We start from the raw sequence: 18045 nt of genomic DNA, 5'->3' as shown, positions 1-18045 counted from the left end.
TACACATACTTAGAGAATTTAGAAGGAAAAGTCATCCCTGGATAATATATCTATGAAACCACCGCCTGACCAAGGTCATGTTTTCTCCTAAGAGTTTTAAACCTTACTCTTAAACTCCATTTTGAGTTATCATGTGGTTTTATATATAAACTCAACTTTATTCATTTGGATATGGATATCTAGTTGTCCCAAACCATCTGTTTAATAGACTATTCTTTCCCTCATTGAATTAATTCTATTCCACTGATCTGTGTCTGTCCTTATGCAAATACTACATAGTCTTGATTACCGTAACTTTGTAAACTGTAACTTCTCCAACTTTGTCCCTCTTTTTCAAGATTGTTTAGCTCTCCAGGTTTTTTGCAATTCCATATGAATTTTAGGATCAGCTTGTCAATTTCTGTGAGAGAGAGAGAGAAAAAAAAGGCCAGCTCGGGTTTTGATACTGTGTCGACTCGATAGATCAGTTTGGAAGCATTACCGTCAACAGTATTGTCTTCCAGTCCATGAACATGGCCATCTTTCCGTTTATTTACCTATTCTTTACCTTTTTTCAATGACGGTGTATAGTTTTTGGTGTATTGGCCTTATACTTCTTTAGCTAAATTGGTGCCTAATATTTTATTCATTTTGATGCTATTTTAAGTATAATCATTTTCTTAATTTTTCGAATGTTTATAATTAGTGTACAGAAATAAAATTGACTTTTGTGTATTGATCTGTATTCTACAACCTTCCTGGACTTGTTTATTTGTTCCAGTGGGTTTTTTAAATGAATTCCTTAAGATTTATTTTACACAAGATCTAGTTTTATTTCTTCCTTTCCAACTGGATGTCTTGAGTATCTTTTTCTTGGCCTAATGCTTTGACTAGACCCTCCATTACGATGTCAAACAGAAGTGGCGAGGTCAGATATCCCCGTCTTGCTGCTGCTTTTAGGTGGAAAGCGTTCAGTCTTTGACCATTAAGTATCATATTATCATAATAGCTGTCCGTTTTTCCCTCATTGAATTAATTCTCTTCCCTTGATCTATATGTCTGTCTTTATGCAAATACTGTAGTCTTGATTGCTGTAGCTTTGTAAATTATGAAATTTGGAAGTGTGACTTCTCCATCTTTGTCCTTCTGTGGGATAGAATAATTCAATGAGGGAAAGACTAGTCTTTTTAACAAATAGTTCTGGGACAACTGAATGGCCTTTCTCAACATTGAGGAAATTTCTTTCTGTTCAGCTTACTGTTTTTATAATGAAAAAGGGTGTTAGATTTTGTCAAGTACTACTTCTGAATTTTGAGATGATTATATTATATAAATTCTTTTTTGTTATCAAGCCAACCTTGCATTGCTCATATATATCTCAGTTGGATGGTGGGATATAGTGGTGTATAAATTAAATGTATGTTTTTTTATATGTTGATGGATATTATTTTGTTGGAGATTTTTGTATATATACTCGTAAGGGCTATTGGTCTGAATGTTTTCTTGTGATATCTTTGTCATTTCTGTATACTTTTATTTTTTAGTGAATGTATATTACTTTTATAATCTGGAAAAAAAACCTGTTTAAAGACAAAGAATGAAAACTTCCCAAACCTGCTTCCTATTTATCTTTAGGCTCAGATGAAGGATTACCAGCGTGAGTTAGAAGAAGCTCGTGCCTCCAGGGATGAGATTTTTGCTCAATCCAAAGAAAGTGAAAAGAAATTAAAGAGTCTAGAAGCGGAAATCCTTCAATTGCAGGAGGTTTGTTTGCTTATTCATCCATTTCTTCAATGAATATTTGTCCTTGCAATTCTCTGAGATCAGATAACTATCTTAATGTCGTTGTAGCCGTGTGTAATTTCTCTGTCCATTTTTACTGTGTGACTGGACCATCTTATTGCTTCAGTTCAGTAAAGTGGTCAGACTTTGATACTGTTCGTATATCCCTCTACCTGGCTGAAGGCAGAGGAGCTGACTAGTAGCTTTTCAAGTCTTGTCTCCTATGTAAGAAACAGGAGTGATGTGTACTTAGTGCTGGCAAGCATCAGGACCACGTAGCTGAACTCTGACCTCAGTGATACAAGATTGCCTTGTTTTATACAGAAGCACTATGTGTGAGGTTATGTTTCATTGAATTTCTAAGTGAATCATCTTGTAATCCAACAAGTGTTACCAAAAACAAATAAATGCGGAGTTGAGCTTGCAAGAAAGAAAGGGCACTGACTCCCGAGGTGTCAGAAAAGTAGAAGGAAAGGAAAACCCGTAAGTAAACACTGAGCAGATCCTGAGATTACCTGAGAGCCAGCTTCCGGGCTAATCCTTCTTGGTTTCTATTCTGTTCATTTCTGCTCGTACCTTTATTTCCTTTGGATTTTTTCTTGAGTTGGGCACTCAATAATTTCCAAGCTTCCCTCTTGTCTAATATGTTCATAGGACACTATAAATTCCCCTCAGGGTACTGTTTTCACTGTATCCTTCCTATTTGTTGTCATTTAAATTCCAAAGTTTTCTAATTTCTACGGTTTCTCTATCCTATGAATAGTTTAAAAGTGCGGTTTAAATTTCCAAATGTATGGCATTTATTTTTCTTCGTTGATTTCTGGTTTTATGGTTAGAGAACACTGAGAGTCGAGCAGCGCTAGGGCCATGTGTGCTTAAAGAGAAAGTGGATTCATCTCTGAAGCAGCATGTCAGGATCTATGTACGTCGTCATGTAGTTGACCAGTGATGCCATCCCCAGAGGTGATGGGCTCTGGGAGCCTGTGTCCTGGAGGGCGCCTGGCATGGCCTCAGTGTCCACACACCCTGCAGGCCAGCGCTCTGTGTCTTCAAAGCTGCAGGTCTTTAGACCTTCAGACAAGGGCTCACTGCCTCGTGGAGGGGACTGACTGGAAAGCTAGCCTGCCCCCCCCCCCCATCTGTTTCTCTGTTTTCCTTACCCCCGTCACCTTTGTTCATTAGGTTACAGGCCCTCGGGGCCTCCCCTTCCTCCCCGGGGCCCCGCCCCTGTCTGTCGCACAGCCAGCCAGTGGTCGGGAAGGAGCCCTTGCCGGGCCCAGGAAACTCGACTGCAGAGGCCAGATGGCAGAGCTGCGCTTGCACAGTGTTCGACAGAGGCCTTTGGGTCCTGCCCTGCATCCCACCTGCTGCTGTCACAGCTGGACTCGCGCCCTGCTCCACGTGCCGGTTGTGTGTGCTGGAGCCAGGCTTTTCGGGGGGGGCCTGCATCCTGTGCTCTCACTAGACTCAGGTGCCCGTGCACAGCACAGAGGAGTTCTTTATGCAGCCCTGCTCACAGGCATCCTGAGATGTGCTCCTCCAAACACAGCACCATGTGGGGGGGGCAGCTGGTGGGAAGCGGCTCTGGGCAGGGAGGGGCAGGACCCTGAGTGTCTGCTGTTGGCCAACCTTGAGGCTTTGGGCAAGGCCCTTCATCGACGGCCTCGGTTTCCTCCATAAAATAAGGGCGCTGTGCATCTCAGATTCTGAGACTATGATCTTGATCTTGACCCAGGCGGGTGAGAAATGCACACGGGCACCTCCCTGGGGGAGATCCGCTCCCCAAGGAAAGTGCGAAAGCTGCCACCGGGCAGCTCTTCCTCCAGAGGCGGCAGGCACCAGCGTCCCCTTGCCCTGCCCAGTTCTCTGAGGCCCTGCAGAGCCCAGGAGCCTGACGGCCAGGGCTCCCATTTCCTCAAGGAAGAGGCCCTACGCACCACCCAGGCCCTGCCTTGAGCTGAGGTCATACCCCACCCTTCCCAGGGGGCTGTGCTCCTCACTGTACTGCACCAGCACCTTGTTTTCTGGTCTGTCTGGTTAGTGTGCTTTACGTCCACACCGTACTCCTTGTATGTGCAACAGATACTTCACGACCATGAATTGCCATAGTCCTGGGTTTGCATAAAGCTTCGCTCAGTTCATGTTTAAGTAACACCAGCTTCCTCAGGAGGGCAGGAACATAGCCGCCTCTGACACTGGGCAGCCACGCCCTTACAGAGACCAGGCCTTCCCTCTGTGGGCACCTGTGTGTCCGGATGGTGGCACAGCACAGCACCTGGCTGACCTGCACCCAAATACTCCCTCCGCAAACCTTCCAGTGTTATTCCTCAGATCTAATTGCGGTTTCAGGCACACACAGATGCCTGAGCAAGGTGGCTGCAGCCTGCGGGCTTCATCAGATTTCACATATGACGAAACAGTAACAGAGCTTAAATCCTATCTGACTTCCTTTAGGAACTTGCCTCGTCCGAGCGAGCCCGCCGACATGCTGAGCAAGAAAGAGACGAGCTGGCGGATGAGATCGCGAACAGCGCCTCTGGCAAGTGAGTCTCCGGCAGCAGTGGGGGGGGTGGGGGGGTAGCCTCTGGAAATGAGGGGCGGCCCCCCGGTTCTCTTGGCACCTGGGCCTGCCGCACCAAGAAGGCCGTGGCGGGGTCTGGCTATCAGGGGTCAGCAGTTGGTTTGGTCAAACTCTGGAAAGACGAGCACAAGGTGCTGGGCTCGGCTACAGCAGCTGCCCGCTCCAGGCAGGTCCCACTGTGCCAGTCATGCCCACAGGTGAGGGGGAAGTACATTCAGAATGAACCCGGTTCCGCAGACCGTACGGCCTCGCAATGCAATCTTCACTCTTAAATTCATTAGGTTTGGCAAGTAGGTTCCTTTGACTTACCTTTTCCTGAATGAGTTTTCATTAAAAGATTTTTTTCCAATTAGGAAGTTGCTTTCTCTATTTACCATCTGCGGGTTCATCACAGTCACTTTCTAGCGTGCCATGAGGAGTTAGCGTTTTATCTCAATGCACTGGGCAACCAGTAGAGTTTAAAGTAGAAGCGCCAGGGTCTTTTTGCCCTTTGAAAGCTGCTGGCTGTGGAGAACAGATGGAAGGGTCGTGGGGAGGCCACTGGAAGGCTCCCATGGTCCAAGTGAGAGGTGAGGGTGCCGAGAGGTGGCAGGCGTAGGGCAGGAGTGCGTGGTGTTTGGAGGTGGGATCAGCAGGACTTGACAGTGCGGGCCGGGTGCAGGGGAGAGAGAAGTCAGTCGAGTGGTGCTGTTTGTAGCCTCCAGGTGGGAGGAGGACCCTCTGAGCGGCCAGTGCTGCCCGGGGCTGGCTGAGCTGTCCGCCTCCTTGCCCACAGGTCTGCTTTGCTGGATGAGAAGCGGCGCCTGGAGGCACGAATCGCACAGCTCGAGGAGGAGCTGGAGGAGGAGCAGAGCAACATGGAGCTGCTCAACGACCGCTTCCGCAAGACCACGCTCCAGGTGGCTCAGGCGGCAGCCCATCCCCCGGGAGGGGCCGTGCTGCCCGTCTGGCACGAGTGACTAAACCGTCTCTCCTCTCCAGGTGGACACACTGAATGCAGAGCTGGCGGCCGAGCGCAGTGCCGCCCAGAAGAGCGACAATGCGCGCCAGCAGCTGGAGCGGCAGAACAAGGAGCTGAAGGCCAAGCTGCAGGAGCTGGAGGGTGCTGTCAAGTCCAAGTTTAAGGCCACCATCTCGGCCCTGGAAGCCAAGATTGGGCAGCTGGAGGAGCAGCTTGAGCAGGAGGCCAAGTAAGAGGTTTCTGATGCACTAAACCAGGGGTCCTCAAACTATGGCCCATGGGCCACATGCGAATACAAATTCTGTATTTGTTCCCGTTTTGTTTTTTTACTTCAAAATAAGATATGTGCCATGTGCATAGGAATTTGTTCAGTTTTTTTTTAAACTATAGTCCGGCCCTCCAACGGTCTGAGGGACAGTGAACTGCCCCGTTTAAAAAGTTTGAGGACCCCTGCGACTAAACCAAAACTCACTGCATCTCTGCGGGCCAGGGCCAGGTCCAGCCTGCAGCCAGGCACTTGCCCTAGAGGGAGTCCCTGTGACAGGGGAGGTGGCAAGGACACATGTCATCAGAGAGAGAGGTGGTGTGAGCCTCCAGGAAGGCTGGGCTCACCTGTCAGCTCTGCCAGGATTCAGCTGGTCAGACTGTGCCCAGGATCTTCTAGGTGCCAGAGTTTAATCCTTCCAGCTAACTCCATCACGGTCCATTTCTGTATAACATTTGTCCAGGAACAAATGGACTTTTTCTGTTTGTTGGGGGAAAGGTCAAAATGTCAAATTCAGGACTCAAACCGGACATGATTCAGAAGCACTGACACACAGCCTTATTCAGACTCATGGGAGCTTTAATAGGAGAAACATACACCAAGAGTCACAGGTTCAAGAGGCCCACATTTCCCAGGCGCCTTTACTGCTGGACATAGTGCATCTCTGAGCTCCCGCACGCTGCCGTCAATGGGGTTCATCCAGTAAGCTCGCTCTCCTTCCTAAGGAACAGTGTAGGCCTGTCTAGAAACATGGTGATTTGCCTTCTAACTAAAGGGTGAGTGTGGGTGGTCCCCTCCCCCACTAGCTGCCATAGGCCTGAGCATCACAATGGGTCTTTGTTCTGGTCTCCAGGCTAAGAAGTTAGGTGATTAGAATAACCAACCAAGGTTTTTGTCTTCAAAAAGTCCGCACTCCGTATGGCAGGTAGCTTGTGTGTAATGTTTGATCTTTAGGCGATCCCTCAATTAATGCCTGCATGTGAGGAATACACTTTATCTACCTGTCAGTGTTAGAATACGTTATTAAGGCCCCTCGTGACCAGAAGGGAAAAACTTCTGGGCCGTACTATCATAATTTATTCTCATCAGAGAGGCCCTAGAAGACACTCCCAACATTTGTCATCTTCCAGAGAAAAGGGACTTTAAAAATTATTTCCTCAATATGAACTATCATGTCAAGAATTACAAAGGCTAATTAATGGTTGATCATCTTCACAGGGAACGAGCAGCAGCCAACAAACTGGTCCGACGAACGGAGAAGAAACTGAAAGAAATCTTCATGCAGGTTGAAGATGAGCGTCGACATGCAGATCAGTATAAAGAACAGGTAAGGGAAGGAGGTGGGCCAGGATGAAATGTTTTCCATCTTAGAAATGCTTTATTACAAGGAGACGATGCAAAAGAGCCACATGTTACCATTTGGTGACTAAACTAAGAACATGCTCTCTGAGGCCCTGGTGGGGTTAGCACAGTTGGTTAGAGCATCGTCCGGATACACCAAGGTTGTGAGTTCGATCTCGTCAGAGCACATACAAAAACAACTGATGAGTCCATAATAAGTAGAACAGGTCAATGTTTCTCTCTTTGCAAGTAAAAGAACAACTGAAAAAAGAAAATGCTGCCCTAGCCAGTTTGGCTGAGTGGATAGAGTGTTGGCCTGCAGACTGAAGGGTCCTGGGTTCGATTCCTGTCAAGGGCACATGCCCAGGTTGCGGGCTCGTCCCCAGTAGGGGCTGTGCAGGAGGCAGCCAATCAATGATTCTCTCATCACTGATGTTTCTCTCCCCCTCTCCTTCTCTGATATCAATAAAAATACACTTTTTAATGCTATTTTAAACTCTTAAATTCTAATATTTTAACATACACCTGCTGTTCCTGCCAGGCACTCCTGGGTGCTGGGGACTCAGTCCCCACCCCTCAGGGCTCCCCCAGCACCAGAAATACAGAGGAGGGGCGGGTGAGAGCACACTGAGGGCTTTGAAGCGTGAGGCCGATTTCCTCCGCGAGGTGCACGCTTCATGTGTGCAGTAATCTCTGCCTCGCTGTCAGTCTCCCTCCCCAGCATCGCAGATGCCTAGAGTAGTTCCTGGGCGGTGTTAGCGGTCACTGTGTGTCGGCTGAAGGGGGTGGATGCAGAATAGAAAGCAGAGAGAAACAAATGTACTGCATGCAGGACCTGAATGGTCTTCCTTGTCTGCATCCAGGCATCTTTTTTTTAAGTATCAGGAGAATCTAATAAGACTCCGGCCAAGTCTGCATAGACAATAGCCTAGGTAGCTGAGGTGGACGGAGATGATTCTACTGCCTTTGGCCCCAACCCCCTTCCCTTTTCTTCCCCTGCTCATGAGGCACCCCAGCCTTCCCTTCTTACCCCTGCCCTCAGCACAGCATGGGGCAGTTCTGGGTGGGCATGAGCTGCACGAGCATGACCATGTGAGGCTTTGAACTTGAAACACCCATATTGAAAGGAGGCAGAAACATGAATGTACCATCTCCTGGGGTTGGAGATTCACGTTCTGGCTCTCCCATAGGTTTAATACCTTATGTGAAGATACTACACTCATTTTCTGTTAAAATCTCGGGGAGAAAATAGGGCTTTGTGAAGATACTACACTCATTTTCTGTTAAAATCTCGGGGAGAAAATAGGGGTTTAAGTTTTTAGAGATTTCCTTTCGCGTAGTTTGCTCTGTACACACTGGCTTTGCTGACGATGGCAGGTCAGGCCTGAGACCAGCCCCCCTGTAAGCGCACGCACTCACGTGGCTGGCGGGCACTCAGGATGCGGTGGGACTGTATCGACTCGCCAGTTTGGTTTGACTTGATTCACGTCACTTCCCCCAGATGGAGAAGGCCAATGCCAGGATGAAGCAGCTTAAACGGCAGCTGGAGGAAGCGGAAGAAGAAGCTACACGTGCCAACGCATCTCGGCGTAAACTCCAGCGGGAACTGGATGATGCCACCGAGGCCAATGAGGGGCTGAGCCGCGAGGTCAGCACCCTGAAGAACCGGCTGAGGTGAGCGACTGGGGACTCAGAGGCGCTGGGTCTCGTGGAGTCTGTGCTAAAGCTCCCAAAACCGGCCGGATTTCTAGGCTTAGGGCTTGATTTTTCTGGTTTACTTAGTTCATGTGGAGTTAGTTGTTCTTGCTCTTAAGTTTATCCATTCGGGATTTCTGACCTTTCGTAGTCCTTAAGGAGGCTGGTGATCATCAGTATTGTAACTGTTGGCTGTTGTTATCACAGTGGGTGCAAGGGAGACCAAGATGGAGATGGTGCAAACACACACACACACGCACATACACACGCATGCACACGCACACACACGCGCGCGCACACACACGCACGCGCACGCGCGCGCGCGCACACACCCCCGCACACACACACACACACAGACACACCAAGCTGGGACCAGGTCGCATCCATCCATGTCCCAACATCCATGTGAGGAAAAGTCCCGGCCTCTTCTCCCAGGACCTGGCACCATCAGCCCCTCCCCGTCCTCACCCCCACCAGGGAGAGGCCCAAATATGAGCACTGAACTTCCTCCCCCAGAGGAGCAGGCTGGCACAGAAGCTGACAGGCTGGCCCATGGCCAAACTCTGATGTGCCCTGCTGTTGTCCAGCAGTGAGCCAAGAATGGTTTTTACATGCAAGAGAGACCTGATATGGCCCACAAAGCCTAAGTAAAATATTAACTGTCTGCCCTGGGTGGTGTTGCTCAGTGGTTAGAACGTTGGTTCAAGCACCAAAGGGTTGCAGGTTCGATTCCTGGTGAAGGGCACATACCTGGGTTATAGGTTTGATCCCTGGCTCCGGCCGGGGCTCGTGTGGGAGGCTGTTTCTCTCATATCAGTGTTTGTCTCTCCCCCGCTCCCTTCCGTTATGTGCCCTTTATGGAAATACCCTTGGTTAGCAAGCACAGCCAGCCGTAACTGGATCGGGTACACTGAGGACCTCCAGTGCACGCTTGTGCTGGCCAGGATGGCAGTCAGGCGTGGTGACAGCAGAGCTGGAAGCCTGTCCTGATCGTGTCACTCACACACCCAGGTGGTGTGTCCTGAGGAACGGGTGGAAGTTTGGTGACTGGACAGCTTGACTGCCACATGTTCTTACGTGTTTACCCACATGTCTACTTCCTATTCTTGCCAGGCGAGGCGGCCCAATCAGCTTCTCTTCGAGCCGATCTGGCCGGCGCCAGCTGCACATCGAAGGGGCTTCCCTGGAGCTGTCAGACGATGACACCGAAAGCAAGACCAGTGATGTCAATGAGACACAGCCAACCCCGTCGGAGTAGGGTCACCGGAAGCCAGTGGAGGCAATACAGTGGGACACGAAGGAACGCACCCGGCACCAGCCTGCCTCGGGCCTCCTACAGATTAGGGAGTTGGCAAGCCACGGGACTCCTTACTGCAAGATCAACTGTGTCTTAAGGCTTTCCAGCCTACACATACTGTATCCTGCTTCGGATTTAGGTACAATTGCTCCCCTTTTTATATATATACATACACAAAACATGCACATATTAAACAGACTGTCTCATCATTGCATCTATTTTCCATATATTCATCCAGAGACCATTTTATAATACATGTTAAGAGAACCCTTTTTCAAACAAACTCCAGACCCTTGTTGCCAGTCGCTGGGTATTGGGGCAGCCCCGTGGTTGTTGCTCGGTCGCTCTGCATGCTCTGTCAGACAGACAGGTAACGTAGCTGTGTTCATGTGGCCCCGACTCCTCAGCCACATCAATTCTCTTAGAACATTGTGGAACCTAAACTGCACTTGTATCTCATTTTCTTCAAATAACGATCAACACTATTTCAGCGAGCAAACTGTGAAAGGGGCTTTTTGGAAAGATCAGGAGGGGTGGGACGGATTGGGGAAGCAGCGTTCATTGGGGATGACCACGCCGTCTCGCTCGAGTTGGTGGTATTCCCCCATCTCTTCGTGGGAACTGTCCTTGGCCAGGGCTGGTCTGTGCACAGAAAGGACAGGAGCCGCCATGCTGCTGAAGCCCCAGTGGCAGCAAACACGTCGACGCCCGGATGGTCTCCTGAGCCCCTGGCCCTGCCAGCGTGCGCCTCGCTTCAGGAGCAAGAGCTGTGGGCGCCTCAGCAGGAGTCAGTGGGAGGCCCTCCCTTGCCAGCCAGGCCCCTGTGCTGACCTGACAAATTCAGCCGCTGCTTTGAGCCCAAAATGGGAACATTGGTTTTGTGTCCAAGACTTGTTCCAAGTTGTTGATGAGGTTACCGACCCTCAAGAACAGATGCCATCTGCCTGAATGTTGACATGCCAGTGGATGTGAATCCCTTTTCATTTTCCCGTTCCCTCCCCTCTGGACAGTGTTAACAGTGAACATTTAACATTCTGTTTTTGGTTGATAGGTAAGCAAACTGACATTACAGAAAGTGCCTTAGACACTACAGCACTAAGACAATGTTAAATATATTATTTGCCTCTGTAACAATTTAATGTATTAAGTTTTGACTGTGCTTCATATCATGTACCTCTCTAGTCAAAGTGGTATTACCAACATTCAGTGACAATGAATCAGTGTTAAGTACAAATCCCTGATCCTCTGCAATGTGCTTGAAAACACAAACCTTTTGGGTTAAAAGCTTTAACATCTTTAGGAAGAACTTGTCATGTGGGTTTGGAACCTTTGATTTTCCCTGTTATGAACTGTACTGGCTGTTGACCACCAGACACCTGACTGCAAATATCTTTTCTTGTATTCCCATATTTCTAGACAATGATTTTTGTAAGACAATAAATTTATTCATTATAGATATTTACGCCTGCTCTATTTACTTGGAGGAAAAAGCACCCATTAAGAATAAACAGACCTCAATAAATGAGAATAATCATGTGAATGTGGAATCTGTTTTCTTACCTTCTGTTCTCGATTTCCCATCTGTGATCTGATTGGCAGCTGAGAGTCCCACAGACTTAAAAGGCCCACTTTTCCTGAGGGCGCTGCACTCCCAAGTGTCAGGTGACAGGCTAGTGCTCTGGGCAGTCGGCTACAAGTCGCATCCTGCCCAGTGGCCTCTGTATGTAGCTGTGCTGGGGAGGAAAAGGGCCCTGGGCTGGCGACCCGCTCGCTAATAGAAAAGGGCTGAGGATGAAGCTGTTGGAAGGTTTCGGTCACCAGTTGATGGAGCTGTTTGCTGGACTGGAGTATTTTAAGAAATCCAAGGTTCAGACTGCATTTTCAAGCAGTATTCACACTGAAAATTATTAGTGGGGGGGGGGGGGAATTCAGTAATAAGACCCAAGGGCAGCCTCACTAGTGCGGGTCAATTAGGATGGGCTGGAGAGGAGTAACTAAGGGATCACAAAATCAAGTAGGAAATGCTGGCTTTTTTATTATTATTCCCTAATATTCATAGTTCAGGCTGGCCCTGGGGGCATACGGCACATATCCAGGCTTCCTGGCAGAGAATGTAAAAAATGGACAGACGTACTCCTTTCCTCCCGTGTCACTACCAAGGGAGAAAAAAGGTGAGTTACCACGTTTCGTGTGTCCACCCTGGCATTCAGCTACCTTAGTTTAGTCCAGGTGCGTGTGGAATTCAGAGGCTGGTTTTTCTCAGAAGGAAGGCTTCCCACCTGGCTGGTGTGGCTGGCGTGGTCACTGTTTGACTACTCGGCTATGGGGAGAAACTCAATCTCCACAGACTGACTCCAGTTCCTGACTCCAGAGATGCTGGCCATAAGGACCTTTCCTTACTAAACAAGCCACCGCTTCGCAGTCTCAGGAAAGGGAGTTCATAAAACCTTTGCCGGGCATTGACAGCACAAGGAAGACAGTTCATGGGAGCGAGGCTTTGTGTCAAAGACTAAAGCTGCTGCCGTAACCGGTTTGGCTCAGTAGATAGAGCGTCGGCCTGCAGACTGAAAGGTCCCAGGTTCGATTCCAGTCAAGGGCATGTGCCTTGGTTACGGGCACATCCCCTGTGGGGGGTGTGCAGGAGGCAGCTGATCGATGTTTCTCTCTCATCACTGTTTCTAGCTCTGTCCCTCTCCCTTCCTCTCTGTAAAATATCAATAAAATATATTTTTTTTAAAAAAAGACTAAAGCTGCTGGCCAGCTGCCACCCAGGAGAGTGGTTCATCGTGAGGAAGAGACCAGGCGAGACTTGGGAAAGCCTGTCCTTTTGCTGAGATGAGGCGGGGGTTTTAACCTGCAGCTCTTCACGCTGTCTGCCCTTGCCACTTCCTAGGCTTTCTTTTTTAATGCATCCACTCGGGAATTATTTTAAACCGCGTCAGTAGGAATAGCACACCTATAGTCCTAGTGGGACTGGCCTGCGGGTGTAACTGATGTCACCTTTCCTTCCTGTCACCAGTTCCCCATCCCTGGAAACCGCCGCTAAGATGAAGTGTGAGCCTACAGACAAGCTGTGGCGTACCCTCACAGGCAGCCCCCCTGTGGCTCTGGAAAGGACTGAGCATGGCCCCTGCCTCCTGAAACCAATGCTCTGTGTCAAGCCTGGAGAAGAAAGAGCTCAAAGCTGCCAACCACCACTTCCTGTCTCATCCTCACCCCCTTAGAAAGCCCACACCGGAACAGGCCCTAGGCTGGGATCTAGAAAGTTCCAGGCAGGTCTGAGAGGGAAGCCTGTGACTGAGACCCAAAGGGAGTCCCCATGCACCATCGGTTCTAGTCACTGGGAACTCACATCTGAACCAAGTTCTGAGCACCCGCTATGGTGCTGTACGCTGTGCCAGCTGCCAGCACCAGATGGGGCGGCCCACTCCCTAGTGGAGCCTCATTATCGTTTGGGAATCTAGCAAATCTTGTGACGTGTCTCATACAACTGACAGAAATCTAATGCGAACTATCAATAAGCGTATATGGGCATGATGCCAGCTTTCCCAGACAGTGTTAACTATAATTCCAGTACCGGTGTACCACACACGGAGTGTGACCATGTCCTTCAACCCTTCCCAAGACTAGAATTTCATGTTTGACTCATTACAACACAGGTCTATTTGTTTTTTCCAAGTAGCCCCCCAATAATGGACTTCATCCCCACTGACAGGATGTCATGAAGCCTCATTCAAGATGTAAAGTGGCATCTATTAAACTCACGTCTGACAAGCATCCAAGCAGAGCCACTGCCTCCGACAAAATGTTGTCCTGCAGAGGCCCTAAGACGCCCGTGTTCTCACATGTGAACTCGTGCGTCTCACAAGTGCCACCAGTAGGTGGCAGCTGTGATGTGGCTGTCAGAGGAAGGTCAATAAACCCCAAGCATCAGACCCTGCAGAACGGACACCAGCAGCCTTGAAGAAAATTCTGGAGCCATCAACAGAACATCTTTTCAGAAACACTGCGTCACCAGCGCTCACCAGGACCCAGAGGACACTGCTTGGAAAACTGCAAGGACAACTCGTCAGAAGTGGTTCACAATGAAGTCTTAGCCATGTCTCACGGCTTCCTTTTTGTATATGAAGTGCGATGTGATGAAAACCTGTCTAAAATCTTAAAGAATTCTCAATAAATATAAAAAGTTAAAATGATAAGCATTTTCACAGTTCTACTGGCACGTTTTTCTTTACGGTTCACAGAATAAGGTGCTCATAATTGCTGGTTTGAGATTCTGTGAACTAATGTGCGCTCCTCCCGGGGCTGGGCTGGGGGGGAGCCCGGGGGAGTCCGTTTTACAATCCACTCACTGGTCACCCAGCAGCCAGGGAGCCTCTGCTCTGAGCTACTTGCTCAAACCTCAGAACTCAGCACAGTCTTCAGGCCAACTGGGTAATGAAAGAAAATCAGTCTCATTACTTCAATTTTTAAAAAATGAATTCGGGCAATTTTACCAAAAAAAATTAGAAGCCTCAATCAGTAAACTGTTTGCATTTTTAATTTCACTTCTGACTTTTTAAAGCTGTAATTAATATGTCCATGTAGTTTGTGTCCGTTTCCCGCCGGTGGTTCCCGTCCCTACGTGCTGCGTCTGCACACTCGGGCTTCTATGGAATCCTGCACAGCTGACCGTCCCCCTGGCCGTTCCCCATCAGACACTTCCACTCCCACTACTGAGATGGACTCTACTTGTTCTTACTACCATGAGACGTTATCCCTAAAGTACAAAGAGCTTGTATAGCTTATGTAAGACTCAAGACTTACAGAAAATAATTTAGTGACACCAAAAACACAGAAGTGTATGCCCTCAAGTCTACATGACGGTGGGATTCGCTGGGATTTTTTCCTAGTTAAAACAATCACCTTTTTTAACCAGAAAAACAGTGTTTCTCCGTTCCATCATGAACTGACAGGGAGCAACAGGGCCCTAGCTCATTTGGATGACACTCATCTGACTGTTTATCCAAACTGTGCCAGGCCCTCTTGCCTGGCACTCTCCAGACCTCCACCAGCAGCCACAACCAGGCAGGACCTCCGCGTTGTAATGGGCACTAGTCAAACCGACACCTGACTACAAACTCCCCAAAAGTAAACAAGCTCAATCCCTACTCCGTTTGCATCACGTTTCGCTTGGTGAAGGCTTGAGAGCTGACAGGCAACTAACACAACTGAAAACCGTAACCCACACGGCACATCCCACCTGGTCCCCCAACCAGCACTACACGCTTTGCTCTGTTCTCACAGTTGCCTCTTCACATGTGCTATCTTATCAAGGGAGTCTGTTAAACTAATATTTACTCCAGATTATTGTTTTTCCTTAACATTTAAAAAAGGCGACTGTAGCCCTAACCGGTCTGGCTCAGTGGGCAGAGCGGCGGCCTGCGGACTCAAGGGTCCCAGGTTCGATTCCGGTCAAGGGCATGTACCTTGGCTGCGGGCACATCCCCAGTAGGGGGCGTGCAGGAGGCAGCTGATCGATGTTTCTCATCGATGTTTCTAACTCTTTATCCCTCTACCTTCCTCTCTGTAAAAAATCAATAAAATATATTTTAAAAATAATAAATAAATAAATTAAAAAGGCGACTGTATTCCCCTAGGTCCTATTTTTAGTCATAGGACCAGTTTTCAGATAAAATGCTTTAAGTCATAGGAAGATTTACAAAGATGCCTCCTCCCCTACTCCCATTTTTAAGAATGATTCGAGTAACATCTAAATTTTGAAGGCCAAGCTAGCGTTTCTCAATTTGTTTCAAACTTTGGGGCAAAAGTAGAAAAATCCTCGAAGTAAATACTGGAAGGAGGAAAGGCTCCTCTAGCATCTTCTAATCGAGGTAAACAGAAAACTGACTGCTTGGGCCCATCCCCTTTCTGGGCTTAGTCCCAGCAGAAGCCGGACTGGCTGTTTGTGCTGGCCAGGCAGGACGATGTGGCTTTAAAACAGTGGTTCTCAACCTTCCGAATGCCGCGACCCTTTCATACAGTTCCTCATGTTGTGGTGACCCCCATTTTCATTGTTACAAATTGAACATAATGAAAGCATAGTGATTAATCACAAAAACAGTATGTAATTATATATGTGTTTTCCGATGGTCTTAGGTGACCCCTGTGAAAGGGTCGTTCGACCCCCAAAGGGGTCACGACCCACAGGTTGAGAACCGCTGCTAGCAAGATGCTACCTAAAGCTGAGGCTCCACCCCAGGACACCTCCCCGGCCCCAGAGGCACCCTTCCCACCTTGGCTCTCAGAGGTGTTAATGTCCTTTCTGCAACAGCTGCTGAGAGCAGCACAGTCAATACTCAAGTACAGGATTGGAAGCAGAGGGGGGGTGCATCACATTCCTCCTGCTGCAAAGGCTGTGCCTGCCCCACACATTTCCCAGCATCCACAGCAGCTCATCTCCTGAGGCACAAGACAGAGTCAGGGCAACAAGGCCTCAAGTCTGGAAAAGTGGAGAACACAGCAGAAAAAGAGCTCACTTCCAACCCTGGCTTTGCTATGAACTAGCTGTGTGAGTTCAGGCCAGTCACCAACACTCCGGGCCCACCTTCCCTTCTGTAAACAGGTAAGCCAGCTCATCTCCTCTCAGGCTGCCTATACCTAACTCTCACACGCCCAGCTTTGGCTTAGACCTCAGCAGAGTTGGTTGGGCATAGTTCCTACCACTCTGGTTTGAAAGGCAGTGGAGCACTCACTCCTACTCTCATGCATTTCAGGAGCAAGGGATGGGACCGGGTGGTGAGAGAACAGTATCTGGAGGCAAGAGGACTCACCACCTGAAGATTCACCCCCTCCAAGCAGAGAGACCACCCGCGGACCCAGCTCAGGGGAGGGATCACTCCTAAAAGTTTCAGCAAGGGCCAGGCAGACCTAGGCATGGGGCGGCCTCAGGAAGAGAACCACTCAGAGGCAGGGGCCTGCTAGGCAATCTTTAGCTAGAAGAGCAGACAGAATGTGGTAGCTTTCGTGTCAGCGGCAAATGTTCTAGCTGAGCATTTAACCAAATCATCCAAACAGCTGAAGCTGAGGCCAGGGGAGTCATCCAGCTTCCCCAGGGGTCATACCCGAGGGCAGCTGCTGCTATAAAGCCCCGCAGCGTGCTCCTGCCCTTTCATGCGCCTGGCCCGTGCTCTCCTGGACCCGAAGCAGAGATGACGTCGGGGATGACACCGGGCCTCTGCGGCCAGGGCCTCCCCTGCACCCCCTGACTGAACTGACAGACCACCGGGATGAGATGATTCCAGGGGCGCTCAGCTAAGAAGGAACGGGGAAATCACTGGGAGCCAGGGACGCCGACTCAGGGCTCCAGAACTCATCGCTGCTTTCAGCAGAGCAGCTCTGCTCTTTATGTGTTAGATCTGGGGTCCCTGCATTAACAAAGGTCTGGCTAAACGTTTCAGCCTCTGGTCTAATCCAATCGCTTCAATGATTGGGAAAGAAGCTGCGAGTTGCCGCCCATCAGAAAGAGGCCGGAAGTTCTCTGTTCCCCTGCTCCACAGCACACCCCCCTGGAAACACTCTTGGGAGGCAGCTCACAGCAAAACCTCCAGGAACAACTAACAGTATTCCTGCCCACATTTTAGCAGCCAGAGGAAGTTTTTAATGTATCCTCCTTAAAGTTCAGTATTCCCTTAGGAACTTGATTCCCTTACTTTTCACTTATTTAGTTTTAAAACTACACACTACCCTGGTTTTGCTCTGTTATAAGCAACGTTCAGAACGTGATGCATTCGGACTGACTCCTGTGTCTGGACGTTTCTCAAGTCCAGTCACCTCTGTCTTGCAAACATCGGGCACCTCCTCTCACTTGCCAACATCAACCTGAGGGATAAGGAAAGCCCAGGCCCGAGTAACCTCTACTCCCCGGACACCACACACATCGTGACAGGCAGCACAGAGAGGGGCCAGCGCCTGGCCCATCGCAGGCATCCTGTGACCTAGCGAGCGGCCTCCCTCAAAGCCCGGGTCCTCCCTCCAGGTTTGCATGAGGCGCAGGGCCACCTCAGGCTGCCCCCGGGGACTCAGCTACAAGGACCGGCCTGAGCACAGCTGCTCGTGCATCAGACTTCTTCGGAGGCTGCCTGAACTGCCTTTGCCCATCCACG

General features: G+C 49.2%; 1 protein-coding gene across 1 annotated transcript in view; it reads left to right on the top strand.

The window, feature by feature from the left end:
* Window positions 1-11441, top strand: part of MYH10 (myosin, heavy chain 10, non-muscle) — a 141703-nt gene extending 130262 nt beyond the window's left edge. Inside the window, 7 exon segments of the mRNA XM_015562590.1 lie at window positions 1615-1743; window positions 4216-4304; window positions 5118-5241; window positions 5324-5532; window positions 6787-6895; window positions 8411-8583; window positions 9718-11441. Of these exon segments, the coding sequence (XP_015418076.1) occupies window positions 1615-1743; window positions 4216-4304; window positions 5118-5241; window positions 5324-5532; window positions 6787-6895; window positions 8411-8583; window positions 9718-9862 (978 nt within the window). The 3' untranslated portion in view covers window positions 9863-11441.
* The last annotated feature ends 6604 nt before the right edge of the window (window positions 11442-18045 follow it).

The sequence above is a fragment of the Myotis davidii genome, unplaced genomic scaffold (assembly GCF_000327345.1).
Source record: "Myotis davidii unplaced genomic scaffold, ASM32734v1 scaffold37, whole genome shotgun sequence".
NCBI classification, from domain to species: domain Eukaryota; kingdom Metazoa; phylum Chordata; class Mammalia; order Chiroptera; family Vespertilionidae; genus Myotis; species Myotis davidii.
This window is presented reverse-complemented; position numbering and strand designations above follow the sequence as displayed.